Source organism: Papaver somniferum, chromosome 2, assembly GCF_003573695.1.
Source record: "Papaver somniferum cultivar HN1 chromosome 2, ASM357369v1, whole genome shotgun sequence".
Classification (NCBI taxonomy): domain Eukaryota; kingdom Viridiplantae; phylum Streptophyta; class Magnoliopsida; order Ranunculales; family Papaveraceae; genus Papaver; species Papaver somniferum.
This window is the reverse complement of record NC_039359.1, coordinates 112,970,804-112,994,852: the sequence shown is the minus strand read 5'-3', so window position 1 is coordinate 112,994,852 and position 24,049 is coordinate 112,970,804. Positions and strand designations below refer to the sequence as shown.

At 33.3% G+C, this 24,049-nt stretch overlaps 1 protein-coding gene and 1 non-coding gene across 2 annotated transcripts; both read right to left on the bottom strand.

Annotated features, from left to right (window-relative positions):
* Window positions 1-10,444: 10,444 nt before the first annotated feature.
* On the bottom strand, window positions 10,445-10,518 carry TRNAI-UAU. The gene has a single exon. It is a non-coding gene; the product is annotated as a tRNA-Ile (tRNA).
* Window positions 10,519-11,046: 528 nt separating this feature from the next.
* On the bottom strand, window positions 11,047-12,168 carry LOC113351771 (protein FAM98B-like). The gene has a single exon (XM_026595705.1). It carries the CDS (start codon window positions 12,166-12,168, stop codon window positions 11,047-11,049), a length of 1,122 nt encoding a protein of 373 aa, XP_026451490.1.
* Between the last annotated feature and the right edge of the window lie 11,881 nt (window positions 12,169-24,049).

Below are 24,049 nucleotides of genomic sequence, written 5' to 3'. Positions count from 1 at the left end.
TCACTATATTAGTTGCAAATCTCTAATGTCTATATTATGTTCATTACAGACCCGCACTTAATGGAGTATGATACATTTTTCAAGAACAACAATGAACTAAAATATAGGAATCCTGTTGAGGTGTCAATATGCATGTTCGAGAAGAACATGTTGGACTTCTATCTGACCTCTAATACATGTAGTTTTCCGATTCACTTCCTTCTATTAACGTGGCTGCATGTGGCTCAGGGTGATGATCAACCAAATGAGGTGTCAAATGGTGTTCCAATTGTTGTTGATGTCTTAAGTCCTACTTCTTCCGATAGAACCAATCGGTAAGCCTCTGTTAAAAATTCCTTCAATATGGCTAAAAAAGTATAAAACAGATCTATCCAGAACTACCGTAGATGCCAAGTGCTAACAAATATTTGTTTCCTTCATTTTATAACAGTGTGAAATTAAACCAAATTAAGAGACAACCCCAAAACTACAAAACAAGTAAATCATATGATGTACTACTCGAATTAAGATTAACATTACAAATACATCAATGTTGTGTTCCCTTAAATTATATTAATACTGCGTAAATAATTACCGAATAAATATTATGATAAAATTAACCTTTTTTTTGATATAGAACTTTATTTTGATCCAGTTATAAAGAGAACTTTCTCTCCTAGCTTTCACGCAACTCTATTCTCCAGGATTGAACATAATAAAATCATCAAAAACTAACACTGCAAACCGAAGTATTAGTGAGGACTGTTCTAAATTGCATCATTAGTGAGGACCTCTGTCCTCAATTGCATACACGTCTATCTTAATCCCGCAACAAAACGAAATCAGCAAAGTCAATTATTCACAATGATAGGAGAAGGGATATGCTCGAGACCAATTATAAATTTATAATACGAATCGAGAGAACATGGAAAGGAATTATCAATAAGACAAGACAGGTAAAACAACTTCAAAAAAATATTGTAGAAGTTTATTTATTATTTGTCCGATAAACCTAATAGAACATTGGAAACAAGACCAAATACAACATTTTAATCTATATTTGCACCACATAGTCTTCGACCGCTACCAGGTGCAAGAAAAATCTGGATAAATACGATCACCATCATAGTTCTTCTACCAAAAAAATGATCAAAAAAAATACCAAAATACAAATTTGCAATATCAAATTTTACAACACTTAGTGAAAAAATAGATAAAAGAACCCATTTGATAGGTAATATGTCAAAGATATATGAAGAATATTTTTTAACAATCAATATGCATTTATAAAAGATATTAAAATATCCAAACTTAGTAATTATTTTTTAAGGATGCTGATGGGATCTTAAGGAGTATTTCAAAAAAAAAATTCCATGGTTTTGCCTTTTATAGTTATAAAATAGTTATAAAAAAACGAAATTGATGCAGCTACATGTGATGTTCTGATACAAAGCCAAAATGGAATTCCCATAAGGATAACTCTATAGGAAAAGCTGACAACCCAAATGAGCCAAATAAGTGATTCTATGCTGGAAACTGGAAATGGTGGAGTTAGTCGAATAATAATAATAACTTCAACAACCGTTGAACAAGGTCTATGTAACATTCAAATTAAATTGATCTTAACAATATATTTAAACATAGAATGAAAGTCAAATGAACATAAAACATATTTGAGCGTAAATTGAATTTTTAACTTGAGCTTAGCATTGAAAATTGAATGATCACATGAGAGATGTTTCTAAGTCCATTAAAGCTATAATAATATACATAAATCTCGATATACCATATTTGGAGATTTACAATGGAATCTACATTCTGAGTTTGAATTGGTAGTATGTGATAAATAGTTGATTATTTTACGCTAACATATTGGCAACATGAAATATATGCCAGTAGAAGTAGATGAACCGTGTGCGGCCATACTAAATGCGCCAATATAACGGTAACCAATATAAATGATTGGTTAAAAAAATCCATCTATTACTTTTTGCATGTTAATAGGAAAATGTTACCAAGCTAACACATACTCTGTAACAGTTACATTCTCCAACTAATAGTACAAGCCGGTGACAAAAGCGGTATATTCTCAATAATGGGAAAGTGGCTGAAGTGGTTCTATATAGGTTAATATGAGAGGAACAACAATGAAGAAATTGCCAACTTTAGATGGACAAACAACACTAATGTTTTAAATAAACACAATTTACGAAGAACAAAAAAACAAACAAAATGCAATCTCTTAAACAAAAATTATGTTTTGAAGAAAAACCTGACATGTTATGTAGAAGAAATATTAGCTGCAATAGGGACATCACTGGTCTTTAGATTCGTACCTGAAAAAGAAAAATATCTATCTCAATCTAACTGCACATGACATATTCTCTATATAATAATAGAGTTTTTTAAAGCGTTCTCATTCACTGGAGCTCCACGTTAATTCTCTCTCCTGGTTGATTCTAGCTTCTGGTTGATTCTGACCCCACCATTTACTTTTTTTTAGTAATAAAATATTGAATTTTAACTAAAGAAATATTATTTTTTGAAAAATAAGATAACTAAATCTTGAAAAATCTTCTTCTTTCCTCGCATAACAAAATCTTGAAAATCTCCTAACATGCCAGTAATATATCAAATCACGATTCCTTCATGATAATGAAAAAAATAAGTCGAATGATCATCACGTGATGAGAAAATAAATCGAATGATCATCACGTGATGAAAAAATAAATCGAACGGTTATCAAGTGTCCAGTGTCCGTTTACATACACAAAAAATGTTATTTTCCTAATTACATCCTCAAACTATCAATTAAATCGAGAAGAAATAAACTTTCAAAAAAAACGAAAAAATAAAATTTCAAAAAAACCTGATTAGCCCGGTCATAAATCTCTATTCTGCAAAACTTGATTAGCCCGGTCATGAATCTCTTTTCCGCAAATCTCGGTTGGTGGTCCTGCACATCTGTTGGATTTTTTTTAATAATCTGTATGAATGATTCGGAACAAAAATTATAATTTGAATAAAACTAATACAAAACATAAAATGGAGCTAATACAAAACAAACAAGCACTCAAGAAACTATGATTTCCAAAAATTATTTTTCTTAATTTGTTTTTTTTATAATTAAAAAAGTATTGAAAATGTAAACAAAATCCTTACATATTATTTTCCTTATTAAAAAAATATTATTTCATGGTTAATAATTAACAACTAATTAAAAAAACAGAGAAAATGTAAACCAAATCGTTACATTTTATTTTCCTTATTAAAAAAATATTATTTCATGGTTAATAATTAATAATTAATAAAAAAAACGGAGAAAATGTAAACAAAATCTTTACATATTATTTTTCTTATTAAAAAAATATTATTTCATAGTTAATAATTAATTCACGATTTATATAATCTTTATTTCATGGTTACTAATTAATTGCGCCTATTTTATATGAGATTTTGTTAACTGAACCGGGAAACTTTTCCTATTTCGTCGTCATATAGAATTGTAAAATTTGGCATGATGCTCTCTATATAAAGTGCTGCAACAAAGATGGGATCTCATCGTTCTCTCGATAATTTTTTTTTCTTTACACACGGTTAGGGTTTATTATTTTTGAATATTAGGGTTTATCATTTTTGCTGAAAAAAATGACGGTGGTTATTTTGATTTGCAGGTACTAGACACCCAAAAAAATCAGGGCTTTTTGGCTTTGCTATAAACTAACACCCGGAAAAATCAGAACTATTTTCAAGGTGATTTTTCTTTTTGCACGATGATATTTTTTGGGTGATTTTTTTTCTTTGCATGATGTTTGTTTTCGTTTTTAGATTCCTTTTTTCCATTGGTATTTTGATCATTCAATTAGATATTATTTCTCTTTATATCGTCCACTCCATAAAAAAATAATATTAATTCTATTCGTAAGCCTTGTGAACAGAAACTCAATATTTTTTGTCCAAAATATAGTGCAAGAAGTAAATTTGCCGATCCAGAAATATGAAAATTAAAGAAATATTTAGATATTGATTAGTATTATTCCTAAAATAGAGTTGTTTCATATTGAATTTACACTACGTTGTCTCTCTATATAAAGTCCGCCCAAAAGCCACAGTTTTCCACGTTGCTTCTCTCTTCTACGATTTTGTCTTCTTGGGATTTAAGGTTTTTGTTTGTTTAAAGCTCTACTTTCGTTGGGTGTGTTTTGCAGGTATCCTTAGATCATTTGTATCATGCGTCTGTTGTGGCTGTTGTACCCGCGGATACATGATACTTCAAACAATATCAAGGTACAAACTCATTCTTGCAATTTTAAATATCAAAAAAAGAAAGAAAAAGAAAACTCATTATTGCAAATATTGTTGCAATATAAATCAAACACCATAATTATTTTTTTGTTTCCCATCCCCAGGTTCAAATGATGCTTTTTTGCACTTATTATTGCCTCAGCTCTTGCTAAATCAGTAAATAGTGGTTTGCTCAATTTCCAATTACTGAACAGTGATCATGTTCATATGATTGTTTTCATTTTTTTTGTTTTTGTTTTTTAAGGCCTGATGCAACCTTCTTATGTAGGGAGTTGAGATTAATCGATCTGTATATTAGCTGAAATAATATTAATTGGCTTTAATGTTTGAATCTTAGTCATTTACCAAATATTCGCCCTATTCAAGGTATGATAATGGTGAAGAAAGGGAGAACAATTACATTGAAGAAAACTGCGTGTCAAACCTGATGAGCTTAACAGTTTGTTGACTTCAATAACTCTCTCAATAATCTCTTCTCTCTGTTGTTAATTCAAGCCTTGCTGCATAAGGTAATTAAACCTTCATCTATATATAGAGTTACTGAATCTTTATGCAATTGCAAGTTTCCTATTTCATTTGAGTTTTAATATGTTTTGGTAGATCCTCTTGTACTTTTGCACGTTACTCTCTAGATGAAGAAATAACAAACTTTCTTACTGAGGTTTTACAGGTTTATGCCACGCGAGCCACTCAATTTATTTAAAATCCACGGGCTACCAATGCATTAAAAGTGATCAATTATATTTGCTATTTTTTGTATGACTATGCATTGATGGGTGATAGACACATTTTTGTGACTAAATTCTCCTCAATTTTCAGTATTGTTGGTACTCGATTTTCTACTTATTATGGTGTTTTATGTGTTTGTAGGTATTTTTGGAAAATTCGGCTCGAAAAGTTGGTATAGGCACCCAGAGGACACATGTTATTCGGACTCTCAATTTTGGATAAGAGGCACCCTAGGGAGCCAACTGCTAATTGCACCCCATTACTGGTTAAGGGGGCTCAATCTTCTTCCTTGATTTGAAAAAAAAAATTGGCGGGAAATTTGGATTCAACGATAAAGGATTTATTATCTTGAAGATAAGAATATCTTCTTGCCTTACAAACATGAAGTTTTGAAGAAAAAGGAAGTTATCTTGTATTAAACAAGAAAGATATCCTTAGAAGATTTTATCTTGGATTTTTTTCTGCGAATTAAAGAAGATATGGGTTTAGTAAAGACATATATAGAATAAAGAGAAGGAAAAATTCATGAAGTTTTAATTAAAAAGAAGGATTTTTGAGCTATGGAAGAATATATTTGAGTGACGTGTATTTGTGTGTATAAATAGAGGGCTAGAGAGCACATTTGTGGGGAGTTTTTGGGAGAGAAAAGAAAATCACTGCTTTAATAATTTTCTCACATTTTCATCATTTGTAAACCATCTTTGAGCATAAATGAAATCAACTTTTGAGCGTGTTTCCATCATGATGAGCTAGACCCCATTACTGGGACGACGGAGGAGGCTTTGTTTCGTTCATGTGGTAATTAAAATAATTCTTTTATAACTATTTGCATAGAATTTAATTGTTTTATGATTTCTATTAATTATTTGTTTGATGTCGCATACTTGGTTTTAAATACTTTTGATGCGTCATGCTCACAACTTACAACTAATGTTTTATGAAATCTACTTTGGCAAAGAATAGAGTTATTGTTTCTTTTGTTTTAAGCTATAAATGTCTAGGATTAATTTATGAACCCCATGAACATGAAAAGCAGTGGAATCCCGAGTCCCAATATATTCTTCATCCCGTGACATATTTTATATATAATTTCTTATTTTTAGTATTTTTATATTTAAACCTAGAGTCAATTCAACAAAGTCCGAGTGAACGACAACCTTATTTACCACTATCAAAAATATCATCAATGGGTGAGAACTTATCATTGAGATGACTAATATTAGGTTGTATTCGTGACTAACTAATAACCAAAAATGCTCTAAAGATTGCGTTTATAACCACACTTACTTTGCTTTCGTGTATAAAAAAGAAAAGAAAAAACACTCTTACTTTTTGGTTACTTTTATAGATTTTGGGTTTTGAATCATAAGGTCAAACAAAATTAATTAATATACTGTATTTATTATTTTCGCCTCTGTAGGTTCACTGAGAAGGGTAATCACTGATAACTATTACCTCATGCACTTTTGTCATCTGATACAATACTTGAAATAATTAATATACTGTATTTTTGTTTTCGCCTATATAGGTTCGCTTACAAAAAAACCAGGAAAAAGAAAGGGTATTACACTGATAACTATTACATACTCCACTTCTGTGATCAGATAAAATATTTGAAGAGAAATACGTAAGAAATACAAAAAAAAGGCCAATTTTCGTCTTCGCCAGCAATGGGAAGTGACACACCAAAAGGCAAAAGGCTGAGACTGTTAAGAAGTAAGAACATTATCGGAAATAATACAGGGGGCAGTCATTGTTCGGAATAATTAAAAAGCAACACAAAGACGTATTTGCATGTTAAGTAGATACGAGAGTTGATGACCTGGTCGTGTTTTCTCAACTGCGATGAACTGATTGGTGAAGAATCTGGAAAAGGCTAACTAACAACATTTCTTGCATCCGTACTGGTGAAAGGTGATGTGCTTTGGTGTTGGGTATTTTATTTTACTATTAATTTGTATTTTGAACTGTATGATATAATTTAAACCAATCCATCAAAGCTGCTCACCTGAATTTTTTTATGTGTGATTTTCCATTGTCTTTGGGTGTCAAATTTTCAATGGGGATGGAGATATTGTTGAATCACCATGTTGGAGAATCTATTTAGTTGGTGCCATTGCAGTCAACTAAAATGCATACTCTCTATATCGATTTAGTTGACTATGCTTGTGTTTTGTCTCTCTCGGTAAAGGTATGTAGCTTCTTTTGGTATCTTGAACTGTATGCTTTCGGTAGCTTCGTAGTACCAGCAGTGCAATTGAAACCTATTGGTACAGTTGAGAATTAGTCAAAGAGCAGCACCATTCAGCTATCCAAATTCTATGCTCGTTCGATCTATGGCTACTCTTTTCAAAATTTGTACTAATTCTATGTGTCACTTAAAGTCTTAAAATCTACATGAACTAACATTTTTATTTCTTGCATCGTGGGTGCAAAAAATACAGTAATTCTTTGTACATGGGATTTGGAAAACCGGAAAAAGTTCCACCTTCGAGATGATCTTATTTTACTGATTGCCTCATATGTATTTGTTTTGGCTCTTTTTTTCACCTTACCTTTTTAAATTTAGTTCCTACTCATAAACTTAGATGTCCAGTAAACGACAATGCAAATAGATCATATGAACTTATGGCCAGTTTACGAGTTGTAGAAAAGGACCGCATGCCAGAGGGATTACACAATTCGAGCTAGGAAGCGTTGTAACCATATACATTTTCAGGGTCCACGGTTATGGAACTTTATGATATCTATAAATCACCAGAATATGAGTATAAGTACACATCTACGCAAAATCAGATTATTATCACGAGTTGATGAGAAATTATAAGAAAACCAAGTATCTTTATTTCTTTTTTTTGCGAGAAAAGAATCATCCAAGTTTGTTTTAGCATTGATTGTTTAATGGTAGCTTAAGCTTTTTATAGTCCTTCCCCTAATTTTTATACCATACGCACGCAAGAGCATGTTTAAAGACTTTCCCTTAGTGTTAGATTTATTCCTTCTCAAAAAGTATTGGCGCTACATTTGGTTTTTAAATGATCTCAGCGCTGTGCGATTAATTTTGTGCACTTTTTGCTTCTATCTTATAAATCTGCACATTTATTATTGATCCTTTGTTGAATTGAAATAATGTCAATGACGTGATTATAATCTAAACATTATAAATCTACTAATGAAGTAAAGGCATATGATGACTTGATGGACCAAAAGAGATAAGAATATACAGGGGGAAAAAAACACGAGCTCTGAAAATTTAAGGTGTACCAAAATTTGGAGGAAGACTTCGAAGACAACAAAGTGCAATGCAAGCCTATGACTTAAATAAAAATTTTATTTGCGCTGTATTTTTATAAGTTTATAAATGTCCTATTAATTTTAGCGATTTTGTGCTTATTAAATTTTTAATAATGTAATTTATTTTTAATGAAATTAATTTAAAAACATAAATCCGCAAATTCATAGGTGAAAATAAACTCGTGCGTAGCACGGGTGATAAACTAGTTTTATTATAATAATGCTTTAGAGAAAACATATCTATTGAACAAAAACGAAAAGATAACAATATACGGAGATTATAAAGAGGGATCCCAACATGTTATTGGTTGAGAAAGATGAAGAAGGAAATTCAGCGTTTACTTATCAGTAGAGAGTATAGATAATTTCTGAACACACAGCTTTTGAAATATATTATTCTCCGATAATATATTTTTAAATTTTTCTTTTTTACTAAAAAACAATCACGGTAATCTTGAGACGTTGAAGTAATGAATATGAAACTTTTTAGTGATATAATATACTGTATATACGTGATTATTGTGCAATTCTAGGTAAACATGTATTTAGTCAAGATAGGATTATCTTAAAATGAATACTTTCTACGGAAGAAGTTGCAACTTTCTAATGTGTCATTTCATGAATTTTCTAAAGAAGGAGGCGTAGGACAAATATTGCAGAATTTCGCGTATGAAGCCAAAGAAGCAAAGGCTTCAAAACCCTTCTTTATTTCTAGAGTATTAAGTGTTGTTTCTTAAGCATGGTGAGGGCGTACTATGTGAAGCTGTGAAGTGGGCTATAACAACTGAAGTTGGTATTATTTCAAGCTAATGTTTTATTGATTGTTCTTTGTTAAAATGTCTCACAAAACCATACCCTATAAATCATCGATTCCTTGAAAGAAGAATTTCTTTATGTGATGATCTGCACATATTAGAGAACATCTTCCTCTTACTCTTAGATATTTTTCAAGTGGCACATGTTGTCCAATATAATAATGCGGGTATATGATATGTGATTTGGTATAACATGCACGATTTCATTTTAAAATTCATGGTGCCCATCAATTAACTCAATAAAATTAAGTTTAAGTATTTACTTATTATATACGGGTACCCAATTCTCACCTCATAATACACGAAATCAAGGAATAATTTGAGAGTAAACATATATTTAACAAAATCATTCACCCATTTAACGGGTTTTCATATTTTAGCGTTGTGGAACTTACGCCCATTGACTACACAATTTACTCCATATATGAACCACCTAAATAGAGCTATAAAAGTGCTTAATTTGTGAATGAGACATTCGTAATTAAGCTATTGATTTTAGAACGTAACATAACAAATTATCAGATAATTTCGAGTTATTTTAGGTCTATGAGAAACTTAAAGGTGGGGCTATCCAAAAAGGAGTGTAAAAGAAGTGCACTTAGAGATACTGAACAAATGGCTCCACATGCCCGTAGAAAAAGAGGTTGAACAAAATGCTAAGTCCAGAGAAATAATAATAAAAAGCCAAATCAATCCGCTGCTAATTTTATCATTTGAAATCATGTTCATGTTATTCGGGTTTTGGTTGGTTGCTTATTTATTAAATATCTTTGATGTTGGATTCATTTTTTTTAAACATATGGAACAAACTAATGATTATATGTTGTTTTAATTGTTTTAGTTGGGCATCTGACAATAAATATCTATTCGTTATTTTCTTGCACAAATGCACTTTTGCATATTATTAGTTAGTGGGAAAAATGATGTAGAAAATCGTAAAATTTTATAAATCATATTCAGTTGCATAAAAAATATAATTTCCGTAATTTTACAAATCATATTTGCAATGATTTCGTGTGGCCGTAATTTAAAACTCAGGTTTTACAGTAAAATTAACATTTTTGATTTGCTTTGTTTTTTTATAGTTTTACTATGAATGAAAAGATTTACTATTTCTTAGTGCACAAGTGTAATTATAATGAGAATATTTATTTTTATATCATATTACATACATAAATTATATTAATCAAGAAATTTTTAAATGCTCCAAGGACATTTGGGCTACGGGTGCATAGCACGAGTTACGCACTAGCTAAAAAAAAAAAGAAGATAATTTGTATATATGATTTAGCCTTTTTTTAAAAACTTAAAATAGCCGAGAATAGTCCCGGCGGGGCTCGAACACGCGACCTTCGGCTCATAAGACCAACGCTCTAACCAACTGAGCTACGGGACTGTTGACACTTGCCAGTTCAGATTCTCCATATATCCACTAACTCTTGACTGACGATTTTTCAGTAACCCTCAGGGGCACGATACAGTAAGAAGTAAATTCAGACAACCTGCACCAAAGCATTATTTCAGGAATTCAAAGTAGGAAACAGTAACACAAATAAGGACGTCAAGTTTCCTGTTCCCCACTTCATTATACACTATTCCAAAAACTCATACAACATTGCAAAAAGACATTTTCGTTTTCAGTGGCCAACAGAGATTAACTAATTGTCCGACTGTTCGAAGCTAAGATGTATAGAAGTTCACTAATCTTTCTTATTTGCCATTGGATGGGTGTCTTAGTTAACAGGAACATTACATATTAAGAGAGTGTTAAACTCTTTACATAGTGATTTATAATACTATTCTTATGATCCCATGGATCATAATACTGAAGCTCTATACTGCTCTTTATCTATAAGACACTTCCTTCTTGACGGTAATGCCTGATACAGATTCTTAATCAGGTGACCTATAAGTTGATACATATCTAGTTGCAAAACATCTTACAGATGTTTGGCATCAATAGCCATGACCCATGACTACTGCTGCCACTGCCAGCAGGTGATTCATCAATAATACCAGGGCCTCCTCTACCACCACCGCCACCTGAACCATAGCCATTACCGCCACCTCCACCACCAGAGCCATAGCCATAACCCCCACCATTGCCCCCGCCACCTCCAGAGCCATATCCGCTCCCACCTTGTCCTGAACCATATCCATAACCAGAACCACCTCCCCACCCATTACCACCATTTCCCATTCCATAACCACCTCCTCTTCCGTATCCTGATCCACCATCTCCTCCTGAACCATACCCGTAACCTCCTCCGCCATTCCTAGGAAGATTCCCGCGTCCTGGCATCCCAAAACCTCCTCCTCCGGAGCCATACCCATAACCTCCACCATTACCCGACCCATATCCACCACCTCCCCCACTCCCGCCGACTAGCCCATTAAAAAGCCTGTTTACATCATCACTTCCGGACGCCGGTGAGCTCTCATGTTTGTTAATCACAACTTTTGAATTAGATAATGGTGACTGTGACGGTGACGGTGATGACGAATCTGATGGTTGTATCAATAAAGATTCTGATGACGGTGATGCTCCGTGAATGGCTGGTGTTATGTGACTTACTAGTTCATCAGACAATTCATCTGAATCTGATGGTTGTACCATTAACGATTCTGATGATGGCGTTGCTCCGTGAATGGCTGGTGTTAGATGACTTGCTAGTTCATCGGTGTTGCTCTTCAGTTCATCTGAATCTGATGGTTGTACCGTTAACGATTCTGACGATGGTTTTGCTCTGCGAATTGCTGGTGTTAAATGACTTGGTAGTTCATCGCTGTAGCTCATCATATCATCTGGGTCGGGTTCATCGAGATCTATCTTGCTGTTCGTGAGTGGTTCTGATTCCTTGACATCCATTTTCGGGTCACTACTTTTCTTAGGGCCTCCCTCATTACTATCTAGATCAAGAAAATATCCCTCTTCATAGTCATTCACATGCAATCTGCTTTGTGCGCATAAACATAAACTGCTTAAAGTTAGAGACACAACTAAACAGAGGTAAAACCATTTTGAGTAGTTGCAGGACTGCACCATTTTGTAGGTACAACTCAATTACTAGTTTCTCAAACCTCAGAATTAATTTAAGAAATCATACCATAATCTGCATATTGATTAGGCATTTATATACATCATATTTCAGTTGGTTTGTTTCAGAAACACAAAATGCATTTTCTGTATTTGTCCCATAAATCTTGTTCCATAATCTTTCTGTGATCACTATAATTATGTGCTCTATTTTTGCTATCTTTGTAAGTTGTTGATTGTATTAGCCCTTCACGTCACACAACTAGGCCAAGTTAGTGGATTTAACTTAGAAGTCGAGTTAGGTGAATTGAAATCGAATGTGGTACCATACGAATAGACCACCCCCCACCCCACACAAACATTCTAAAACGCAAGTTAAAGTTGTTCTCAATGTCTGGAAAAAAAAAATTGAATGTGTGACCAACCTGCAAACCGTAAAAATAAAATAAAAATATGTTGCTTGCACAAACTAACGGCTCCCGCCAATCTTTTGGTGAAACCAATGGAAATAGAGATGTTTCCACGACGTTTATTTTCCTCCCTGTCATATGTAAGCTTAGGATATAATTGTTACCGTACTTTATAAGCTTATTTACTTGAAACTGGTGGAGAGGAAGTATGTTGTATATATTAGGATCTACAAATAAATGGGACAAAAATAAAAATAAAAATAAAATAAAACTTGCCGCGCTTTCTATCAGAAATAAGTCGTCTTTGACCGTAAAACATTTATTTAAATTCTGCTTTTCAATGAGTTTAGAAATGATGTAACCAAGGAAAATGGAATATTTATAAGTGATATGATTATTAGCTAGTCAGTGTATAGCTGGTTAAGCATCTTCACCGTTTTAAATTATGAAAAGAGAATTTTATGTCTAATCATTAAAACTCTCTCTTCTCTTTCCACTCTTTCTTTTCTCCGAGAATTAACTTTAAAACTCTCCATGCTCAGACGATCTAAACCTACTGCAACTAAAAATTCTACACCAACTTCATGAGTATCAAAAACAACCGCAGATTCAAGATCAAGTTCATCAACAAGTTCATCAGCTGCTACAAATGCTACCAGGACTCCATTGTCGATTCATGCCGATTCAGACCGACTCAGACACATTCAGACCGATTCAGAAAACCGTTGTTACTTTAGATGTTGTTACTTTGATTATTTTAGCTCATGTTACTTAGATTCACATGTTTTAGGCAAAACTTGGTTGGATCTTTTCAAGATCCCAACACTGCTATATGCAGTGATGCAAATCTGTTTTGTTTGGCTCCAAACAAAAATAATCATTTGGCCTCCTGATTTGGTTTTGCCCTCTAGACTACATGTTCTTGAAAAACCCTGGTTGGATCTATTCAAGATCCCATCACTGCTGTGTATACTGCTGCAAATCGGTTTAGTTTGGTTCCAAACAAAACCAATTTGGCCTATTGATGTGGTATTATCCACTCGGAAGTCTGTAATGGTTGATTTGTCTGTTTATTTAGGATTGATGATGGTCAAGAACTGGTGGAGATATTTTGATTTTGGTGAACGTAAGATGATCTTGAACAAACCTTGTAACGATTCCGATTTGAAATCGGCTTTACTAATGGAAATTTGAGGTACGCCTCTTTTATGAAAAAAAATGAACAAGGGCATGGAAAGAGAAAAAAAAGATGCACAAATAAATTGCTGACATGGATCTTGATGTATTTCAAAAATAAAACCACTTCTCGAAATTTTTCAAGAGTAAAAAAAAGTATGTCAGTGACTGAATACAACCCTCATTTGAATTAAATACAATCCTCTTCTTAAAAATAAACTAATATATTTGTAAATCTACCTGAAAAAAGTAAATAAAAGATATCTTTGTCATTATCGTTCCCTATACTTATGTTGTCATGTTATTTTGAATTCACAATCGGTGATTTGAATGTGTTTTTATTTGTTTAAAATCTTTACAATATTAAGTGGGTGGGCAATGTGTTTTGAATGAAGGAGATGAAAGTGTGTAGTAGAACTAGAAGATTTGATTGTAGAGTGGTGATATACACATTTTTGTGACCGAATTATCCTCAATTTTCAGTATCGTTGGTACTCGATTTTCTACTTATTATGGTGTTTTATGTGTTTGTAGATATTTTTGGAAAATAAACATTTTTGGAAAAATCGGCTCGAAAAGTTGGTATAGGCACCCAGAGGACACATGTTATTCGGACTCTCAGTTTTGGATAAGGGGCACCTAACTGATAAGGGTCACCCCATGGAGCCAACTGCTAATCGCACCCAATTACTGGTTAAGGGGGCTCCATCTACTTCCTTGATTTGAAAAGAAAAATTGGCGGGAAATTTGGTGTCAACGGTAAAAGATTTATTATCTTTAAGATAAAAATATCTTCTTGCCTTATAAACATGAAGTTTTGAAGAAAAAGGAAGTTATCTTGTATTAAACAAGAAAGATATCCTTAGAAGATTTTATCTTGGATTTTATTCTGCAATTAAAGAAGATATGAGTTTAGTAAAGAAATATATAGAATAAAGAGAAGGAAAAATTCTGAAGATATTTTTAAATTAAAAAGCAGAAGATTTTGGAGTTATGGAAGAATATATTTGAGTAATGTGTATTTATGTGTATAAATAGAGAGCTAGAGAGCACATTTGGAGAGGCCGGTAGTCCGGAGCCAAGAGCGTTATTTCATTTGGAGTTTAATATTTTCAATTCTATTTTCTACTGTTTCTAATTATTATTATTTTAGAAAAAGGATTGTACGGTTTATTGTGAGAACTCCAATGGTGATTAATAAAATAAATTTATTTAATCATATTATCGTCTCTGGTATTATCATGAGGAGCTAAACCCCATTTCTGGGACGACGGAGGAAGCAACTTTTCATGATTGTGGTAAATGAATTAATTCTTTATATGAATTTTTGCATAGATTTAATTGTGTTATGATTTCTACTAATTATTTGTTATTTTGTTTGATGTCTCATGCTTGGTTTTAATTACTTTTGATGCGTCATGCTCGCAACTTACAACTAATGTTTTATGAAATCTATTTTTGGCAAAGTATTAGAGTCACAACTTCTTTTGTTTGAGCTATATTGTTAAGAATTAATGATTGAACCACAAGAATATGAAAAGTAGTGAAATCCTGCGTCCTAGTATCTCTTCATCCTGTGACCTTATTTTTTATATTTTCCTTTGTTTTTAGTATTTTGTATATTCAAGCCTAAATCAATCTCAACGAAATTCGAGTGAACGACAACCTTATTTACCACTATCAAAAATATCAACAAGTGGTAATTCCTATTGTTCTAACTTATTGTGGAATTGAAAACACTATATACATAAAGTGTATAATGGATACCATAGACTGTTTCATCAGTTCTCTTCCACTATTGCTCGGAAAATTGAGATTGAGGTTTAAAAAATTGAGATTATTTAATATATATGATTCTCATTAGATCAGGAAAAAGAATTATTCAAGTATATATAAAAGTAACATTAACATGATCTCAAAAAAAAAAAAAATCTTTTGAATGTATTATATATAAACGTATTAAAGACCGAAATAAATTTAAATTTAATCGAATTAGTCCGCATAAAATAAGTGTTCCACGAATAAAATTATGTTGATGAAGATGTTAGATTTTTCTTTTATAAGTTAGGGTTTGGGTTGGTTCTGATTGTAGTCCTTCAAATGAGATTTGTGATCTACAGCTCGAAGTTGATGAAGAAAAAGTTGAATATTTGTTCCAAAAAAACAAAAAAAAAAACAATCATCAATGAACATTAATAATCAGAAAATAAGGAAAACCGACCAGGAGACGGAGAAGGTCGGCCATCAATAACAAGTCTGGGTTTTATCACCCACTCCACTAAGGTTATCAAAGATTGTGTTTATTAACTTGGGGTTGTATATATCCAGACCGAAGGTTGCATTTAGTCCTTGCCAAAAGTATAGCTTTAATAAAGTGAAGATACCATTAAGAAGTTGTTTTTTGACTTCTGGAAGCAAAAAACTAAGAAGTTAGTCTGGGAGCACATTTTCAGAATGACTTCTATATATAAGCACAAACGTTAATTTTTTGTGAAGCAAAATGTTTTTGCTTCTGATATCCAAACACCCTAATAGAGTATGTTTTAATAGCAAAAGTATATATGTTTTTGTTTCACTAAATTTAATGTTGATGCCTCTTTTTGTTTGAATACTAAACTTATGGGCACGGGCCTGGTCCATCGTGATTATGCAGGGCATTGTGGAGGAATCAAAGGGACTTTCACAACAGATTGTCTGAGCTCAGAAGAAGCAGAACGCAGAGCAGTCCGAGAAGCGCTTTTGTGGGCTAAAGCTTTGCAGCTGAAAAGAATACAGATAGAGGGCGATGCTTAACTAGTTCTCCAATCTATTAATGAGAACTGTTTCTACACGCACTGGAGAAACAGAAACATCATTAAACAAATAAAACATCTTAGAGATAGTTTTGATTTATGCATTTTTTTCTTATGTAAGCAGAGATAACAATCAAGTACCTGATGCTATATCTAAACTTGTTAGAGTATATGCAGCTAACTTACTCTGCACAAGTAATTTCCCTTCCAGTATTTGTAATTTATTATCCAGAGATCAAAACTTCTCTTTTGGCTAATTTTGATCAATAAATTTTTAGTTATCAAAAAAAATAAAAAATCAATCCCTAAAAGTTAGAAGCAAAAAGATTTTACTTCACACAAAATTAATCTTTTTACTTTACAAAAAGTTGACTTTTTACTTCTAAAAAGTCATGTGAAATTGTATCGCCAAATTAATTTATGACTTTTCGACTTCTAGAAGTCGAAAAGCAACTTCTCAACATGTATCGGAAAGTATTATAACAAATGTTGACGCAGATTCAAGCTTGAAGCTGTTAGCTAAAGAATTGGGCTGCAAAACTGAAAAATTGCAAGTTAAGTACTTGGATATTCTATTGGAAGATGCACCAAGAGGTTACTCTGTATATGAGACAATTATAAAGAGAATGGAACATAAGCTAACCCAGTGGAAAACCAAATACCTCACTGAGGCATGGAGGATCACTTTAATAAAAGCCACACTCTCAATCTCCCAATGTACTACCTTTTTATATTAACATTACCGATGCAGGTGAAGAAGGAGCTGAATAACATAATGAGAAGGTGTTTGTGGGGAACCAAGGCGAATAAACTTAAAATGTGTTGGATTACTTGGATAAATATGCAACTCCAAAATAATGGGTGGTTTGGGCATAAAAAACATAAGGAATTATATCATTTTAATGGATTCAGGATATGCTCATGAAAGGAAAGCATAATGGAAAAACTGATTCAGCAAAAGACAAGCATCTAAGAAAGTAAAATCATCCCCGGAGACATGAGTATACCTTAAGGTAAAGTTATGTGGAAAGGTATTTTACAAACAAATTGTACGTTGAATGAAACAGTGGAGCTAAAATATGAAATGGAAAAGGCTTCTACTTCTGGTATGATGTTTCAAGAAGAGATTGAACCTTGAAAAACAACTTTCGAATAATGTATAGTACGTTGAATGAAACAGTGGAGCTAAAACATAAAATGAAAAAACTTCTACTTATGGTATGATGATTCGAGAAGAGATTAAACCTTGAATAACAACTTCCAAACAATGTATAAGAAATCTAACACTAAATGGTCCACAATTGCTAATTGTATCGAAGCTCAAGGGATCTGAAAACGCAACCCTTAGTCTCAAAAAATATATGGAACCGATGAGGAGAATCACAGAACCACCTCTTTGATATCATCAACAAGATGGTGTTACTTATTTCGTAAGTAGCAATGAGAAATTCTAAATAATAAAATCACAAGTGATATGATGCCTACAACAATCTGAGTGGAATACCTGCAACTGAGCATGCCATATTTTTTCATAAAAAAACATCCCACCTAAGTTGCCTACTTTCTTATATGGTCTGTTTTCCACAACCCAGTTTCCACTTTGATGAATCTCCAACACAGAAGAATAACAATAGGAAACACAAAATGCAAAATGCTTGTTGAAGTTCAACTGCTCAGATGCCAAAAAGGTTGATTTGGTTTTATTTTATCAAATCATTCAAAATGTTTTAATTTCTGTAGCAAAATTTATTGCACAACTTCTTATCTTGGGAAACAACAAGGTTGTGTGAAAGACAACGAAACCTATGAAAAATATTGCCTTATGCAATCATTTCGGGAATTTTATGAAAAGAAGAGAAACGCAAAAACCTTTGTATTAAAACAACACCGCTAAGGATACTGGATCTGAAAGCTAGCATTGTACTTTGGTCTTCAGAAGAGGAGGCATTTCATTTAATCACTTGAATTGTATCTTGTTCAACTAGAAGGCCATTTTAGTATAGTTAAGCTATATAAAACTGCATAGTGAATGAGAGCTTCTGTATAATTTTTTTTAATATATATGAATTTGACTTTTTTAGTCAAGAGTATAATCAACTAAACTTCATATGTGATTGCATATTAGATGATCAATCGCGTATAACAAACTCATAATATATATGTCAATTATTTTTTGGGTGGGGCACCAAAAAGTCAAATAATTAATAATAGATACTATTAAATATATATAATGGATGCTTTTTTTTTCTTTTGAAGTAGAAAGGATATTTCCATGCGGATGGTTATTCAGTATTCACTGTGTGAAATTTGTGCTTAACCATTTTTGAAAGGATATAAAACTACAAATTTTACCTTTTGCGAATCGTTAATCACACTCGTATATTTTCAAATTATGACCGCATAACTTAACTTTTTACTATTATTATTGTATGTTGAAGCTTTGAGAATTGAGAATTAATGTAACCTACACCTAACAAAAAGCTAAAAGTACAAAATTAAGTTGTTCTTTTTAAGTCCTTAAAGATTGCCTTAAATACTTCGGCCTTACCTTATTACGATATTCTCCCTCTGTCCCCTCTAAAGGATTTATTGATGTTTCCGATTTAACCTTTGTAGTATTATTCATAATACAGACATAAATTTAACTGTGATAATATCCATGCTATTTAAATATAGGTAGAGCTACTAAAAGAATCTATTTGGAATTAGATTTCCGCCGATCTAGTGGGACAAAAAAAATCATATATTCCTCCTTTACAAGGGAGCGAAGGCAGTACTATCCTATAACTCATGGCACCCCACCAAGGAGATAATATATATATGTATATATATGTATGCATGCTTGGTTGTAAAAATCAGTAATCACTAATTAATAAACATGACAACGTGTAGATAAGCCACGTTACTGTATAAATCACAAAATTTGATCCAACACCAGATGGAGGGGCTATATATATAAAGAGTCATACACCCTATAAATTTATGAATCTAAAATGTTGCTCGTGTTATGATCGCTTACATCGACAAAAAGAAAGATAAAAAAGGATAAATAAAAATCATTAATTTTCCGATGTCATTGTAGTATAGCGGTAAAGCTATTAGAACATTATAACACCAAATGACCTGAGTTCGAAATTTCCCAAAACCATATTCTTTGTCGATCAAAAATAATTATATACACAATAATCTTCTTATCGACAATTATATACATAGTAGTTTTTTTATCGACAAATAATTTATTCTTCCTCCAACAACAATTTTTTTTGGAAACAGGGACAACTAATTATTTTTAAAATAATATTTTATTATCATCCTTATTGATTAAAGAGCATTTTTACAAGAAACTAGTTAGAACCTTAGCAACAAGCTGAGCTCTAACAATGAATTACATTAGTTTTAACAGGTTGTAGTGCTAGCCAAGGGAGCCGAAGCAGACGACGGGTTGATTATGTCGCAAAGGGGGCAAGCTTACTCTACCTTCCATGTCAAATGCTGCAGTATTGCTCCATCGGGAACTCAAACATGTGACCTCATGGAGCGCATCAAACCTTTGAGAAACGGAGATAATAAAATTTTGCATGTTTCCGAAGCAAAAGCACGAGTAAATCTTATATTGTGGGATATTATCCAAATAATTTCTATATTAATAGAAGCTTACTCTGTTTATTTTATTATCTCATCAAAGTTTTAATTTTCTTTTTTTAGAAATTCACCGAAGAAGTTCGAGTTAGTCAATGAGCTACTTCTTTCTTGTCCAGTACTTTTTAAAAAATCCAAAAAGGCGAAGTTCCTATAAATTTTTTAAAAAATATATACAAAATTAAAAAACGGGTAGCTAGCTCAGCTGGTCATCCCGTTCCTTAAAGGTCCGATGTGCTTCAGGAGGTCCCAGGTTCGAGTCGCCGATGGCGTAATATTATAGAATTTGACATGGAAGGTAGAGTTAGCTTGCCCCCTTTGCGACATAATCATCCCTCCTATCCGCTCCAACTCTCTTGGTTGGTTTCTCATGAGGCTCTTTGATAGATAGCACGACAACTTGTTAAACTAACGTAGTAATACGCTGTTGGAGCTTAGGTTGTTAAGCCTCCAACTAGTTTCTTGTAATAATATACTTTATTAAAAAAAAATTTGTTTTTCATTCATAAGGAAATTAAGAATAATCATTTGTTTTACACAACAAAAGAAATTTTCACCTTTTTCTTCTGTCCAACATCAAAAAGATAAATAATTTCACTTATAATAAATAAGTTGTTCCTTTCATTTATTCGTTACTTTATATTGAGCGTGCGATTAGGGATATCAAAATTAATTGGGGGATATAGCTACATGACAAAATAGGGATCCAAATATCAAATATGGGTCACCCTTTATGTAATTATTTTTTTAATTCCTAATCTAGCCCTCACTAATCAGGTTTAGTGGTTAATAATAATTAGTAAAATCTTAAGTATTTGGGGGATAGATTAGTGTGTACTTTTATTTGAATTTGTGCGAGGGAGGTGAGAATAGAAGGAGGGAAAAATATTTTTGGGTGGAAATTTTGTTGTGAAAATGGAAGATGAGAAGAGAATCGCAGCTGCTGAATCTTTAGCTCAACTACAACAACAATCATATATTCAATCTTCGGTTAATGATAACAACTCACAATTGGAATTATATGATGAACCAACACCCTTGGATCATGATTTTCGTGAGCATCAAGTGTTTTTTGAAGAACCAACCCAAGAAAGTAAACATGTTCAACATACAAGCAACCCCAACACACAGGCAATGCTGCTAAGGGTCGAAATTTTTTTTTTTTTTTTTTGAAACCGCCATTTTTTCTCTGAAAAAGCTTGGTGCCGGCATACCCGTAGTATGAATACCACGCCGACACCACCAGAACCGGCACATTTCATATTATTTCCATGCCCGCAATAAATTTCCCCAATTCTGAAACAATTTCCGACGTGGTCTTCAACCAAAAAAACCATGCCGGCACGAAGTTAACTTTTTACCTACCACCGAATAATCCATGGAATATCCAAACCGGCATGGTTCCCTCCTAACTTTCCATGCCATTACCACCAATAAAACATCCAGGAGTTAGAGAGTTTTGAACTTAAATACCGGCGTCTTATACAAATTATCGAGCACGCCGGAACCTATTACCGGCGTGGTAAAAAATTACGGACCAAGCCGGCAGGAGATACCGGCTTGGAATCTTTCATATCTAGAATGCCGGTACCACTAGAAAAACATCCAAAAGTTATTCACTTTGGTACCGGCGTTGTTTTAGAAGTATCTGGAATGCCGGCTCCGGTTTCCGGCATCGTACCTTGTGTAAAGAGAATGCCGGTATTACCAATTCCGGCATCGATGTTCAAGAAAATACAATGTCGGTACTGTTTAAAATTAGGTGCTCTTTTTCAAGTGCATTTCCGGAAAGCCGGAACATTTTTCGAGATTTCCGGCACTAATTTCCGGCTTAGGTCGTTTTTTCCGAACTGCCGTCGAGCATGTCGGAAATAGTACCATAGTACTTTAATTTTTTTTGAACTAATTCAATTTTCTTTGCATTCATTCATTAGATTGTGACATACATTGATCCAAAAAATTCCAAACCGCTTGGTCCGGATACATCCGAATACTATAAAATGCCTCCGGTATGTTACCAAACAATACTTTTCACCTAGTTTTTAGAACTTTACGTGGGGATTGCTTGTAATGAACCTTATAATATTCCATTGTTGTCCTTATGTAGGGAATAAAATCTCCACAAGAAGCGATTGCTTGGGAAAAAGAGACGGCTCTTAAGAACATGTGTGTTTTGGTGAGGAATACCCAACGTTCAGATAATCGTTTTGAGATGGTTTGCGAGAAAAGTGGGAAATACAAGGAAAAGAATAGCCATAAGAGAAAGGGTTATGTATATCCAAAGAAGACCAATAGGGTATACAAGACTCATACGAGGAAGGATAATTGCCCCTTCAAGCTTGTATTCTATTTAAGAGACAAAGAAAAGGAATGGGATTGTGCGGTGTGGTTTGGCCGTCATAACCACCGGGATCCAAAAGATTTTGTTGGTCACTCCCTAGTTGCGAAGCTAAAACCTCATGAATTCGAGGATGTAAAGATAATGACCAAACCATGTATCAAACCAAGAGTGATTCTCATAGGCTTCAAGGAAAAGGATGATCAGAACGTTTCTTCTCTAAGTACACTCTATAGCCCACAAGCAACCATTAGAAGGGTGGAATGGGAAGGGAGGACCGTTATGCAAGAATTTGAGAAGATAGTTTGGGATCACAACTACACGCGTATCATTAAAAGAGGACCGAACAACAAACCCCTTCAAATATTCATTGCGCATCCTTTGCTTTCACAATTGGATCATACATGTGGTGGTGTTCTTATGATGGATTGCACCTACAAGACAAACAAATACAACACGCTGTTGTTCAACATCGTGGGGCAAACATCGGACAAGGTATCATTTACATTGGCTTGGTGTTTAATGGAAAACGAGGGAGATTACAATTATCATTGGGCATTACGAAAATTGAAATTATTGTTCCCGGGAAAATCAATTTCCGAAGGTCATCATAACTGATCAAGATGACGCACTAATGAGTGTTATATCCGATGTATTTCCGGATGCACAAAATTTCCTATGTACGTATCATATACGTCAAAATGTGACAAAACATTGTCATGCTTTGTTTGAACCCTCTAAGGCGGATATTAAGAAGAGAATGGTTGCTCAACTAGAGGAAGATGTTCGCAAGAAGAAACTATCACCCGAAGAAAAAGAAGATGAAAGAGGAAAGATTAAAGAGCGAGTGGACAAAGAATACGATGAAAATCATAAAAAGTGGTTGGAATTTCTAAAGGATTGGGAGAAATTTTATTGGTCTCTTACCGAGGATATATATGAAAATAGATTAAACATGTTTATTGCAAAATACAACGAAGTGTATCCAAGTGCCGTCTCATATTGTCGGGATAAATTGTTGGATAAGTTCAAGGAAAAATTTGTGCGTGCATGGACAAATCGGTATAGACACCACGTGAATGAAGCAACTAGTATAACGGGGTCAGCTCATGGGAGATTTAAAGATCTCATCCATTCCGGCCAAGGAAACATGGTTACGGTCACCGAGGCATTTGAACAATACTTTAAGGCTGATATCGATAGGATCAAGAAGGCTTTTGAGAAAAGCTCAATGGAAAGGATAACATCACATTTTCGATATGGTAAATCGCTCCAAGGAATAGAATTCAACGTCTCGCAATGGGAAATAAAACATATGATTAAACAAATGGAAAAAGAGATAAACTACGACAAACCGGGTGATGTGTGTATTTGTCGCGACATGTCTTCGTCATATGCTTCTGAAGTATGAAGAAGTGATACCTATTGAGGTTATAGATCCGTTTTGGAAGAAACTATCTTTTGACCCTCCCCCTACGGAAGCTCATGGACAATCACCATGGGAACAAATGAAGCAAAGGAATTCTATGAAGCTT

What these genes read in the sequence shown, in the direction of transcription:
- LOC113351771 (XM_026595705.1), bottom strand. Translation starts at nt 12,168, where the DNA reads ATGGTGCAGTCCTGCAACTACTCAAAATGGTTTTACCTCTGTTTAGTT.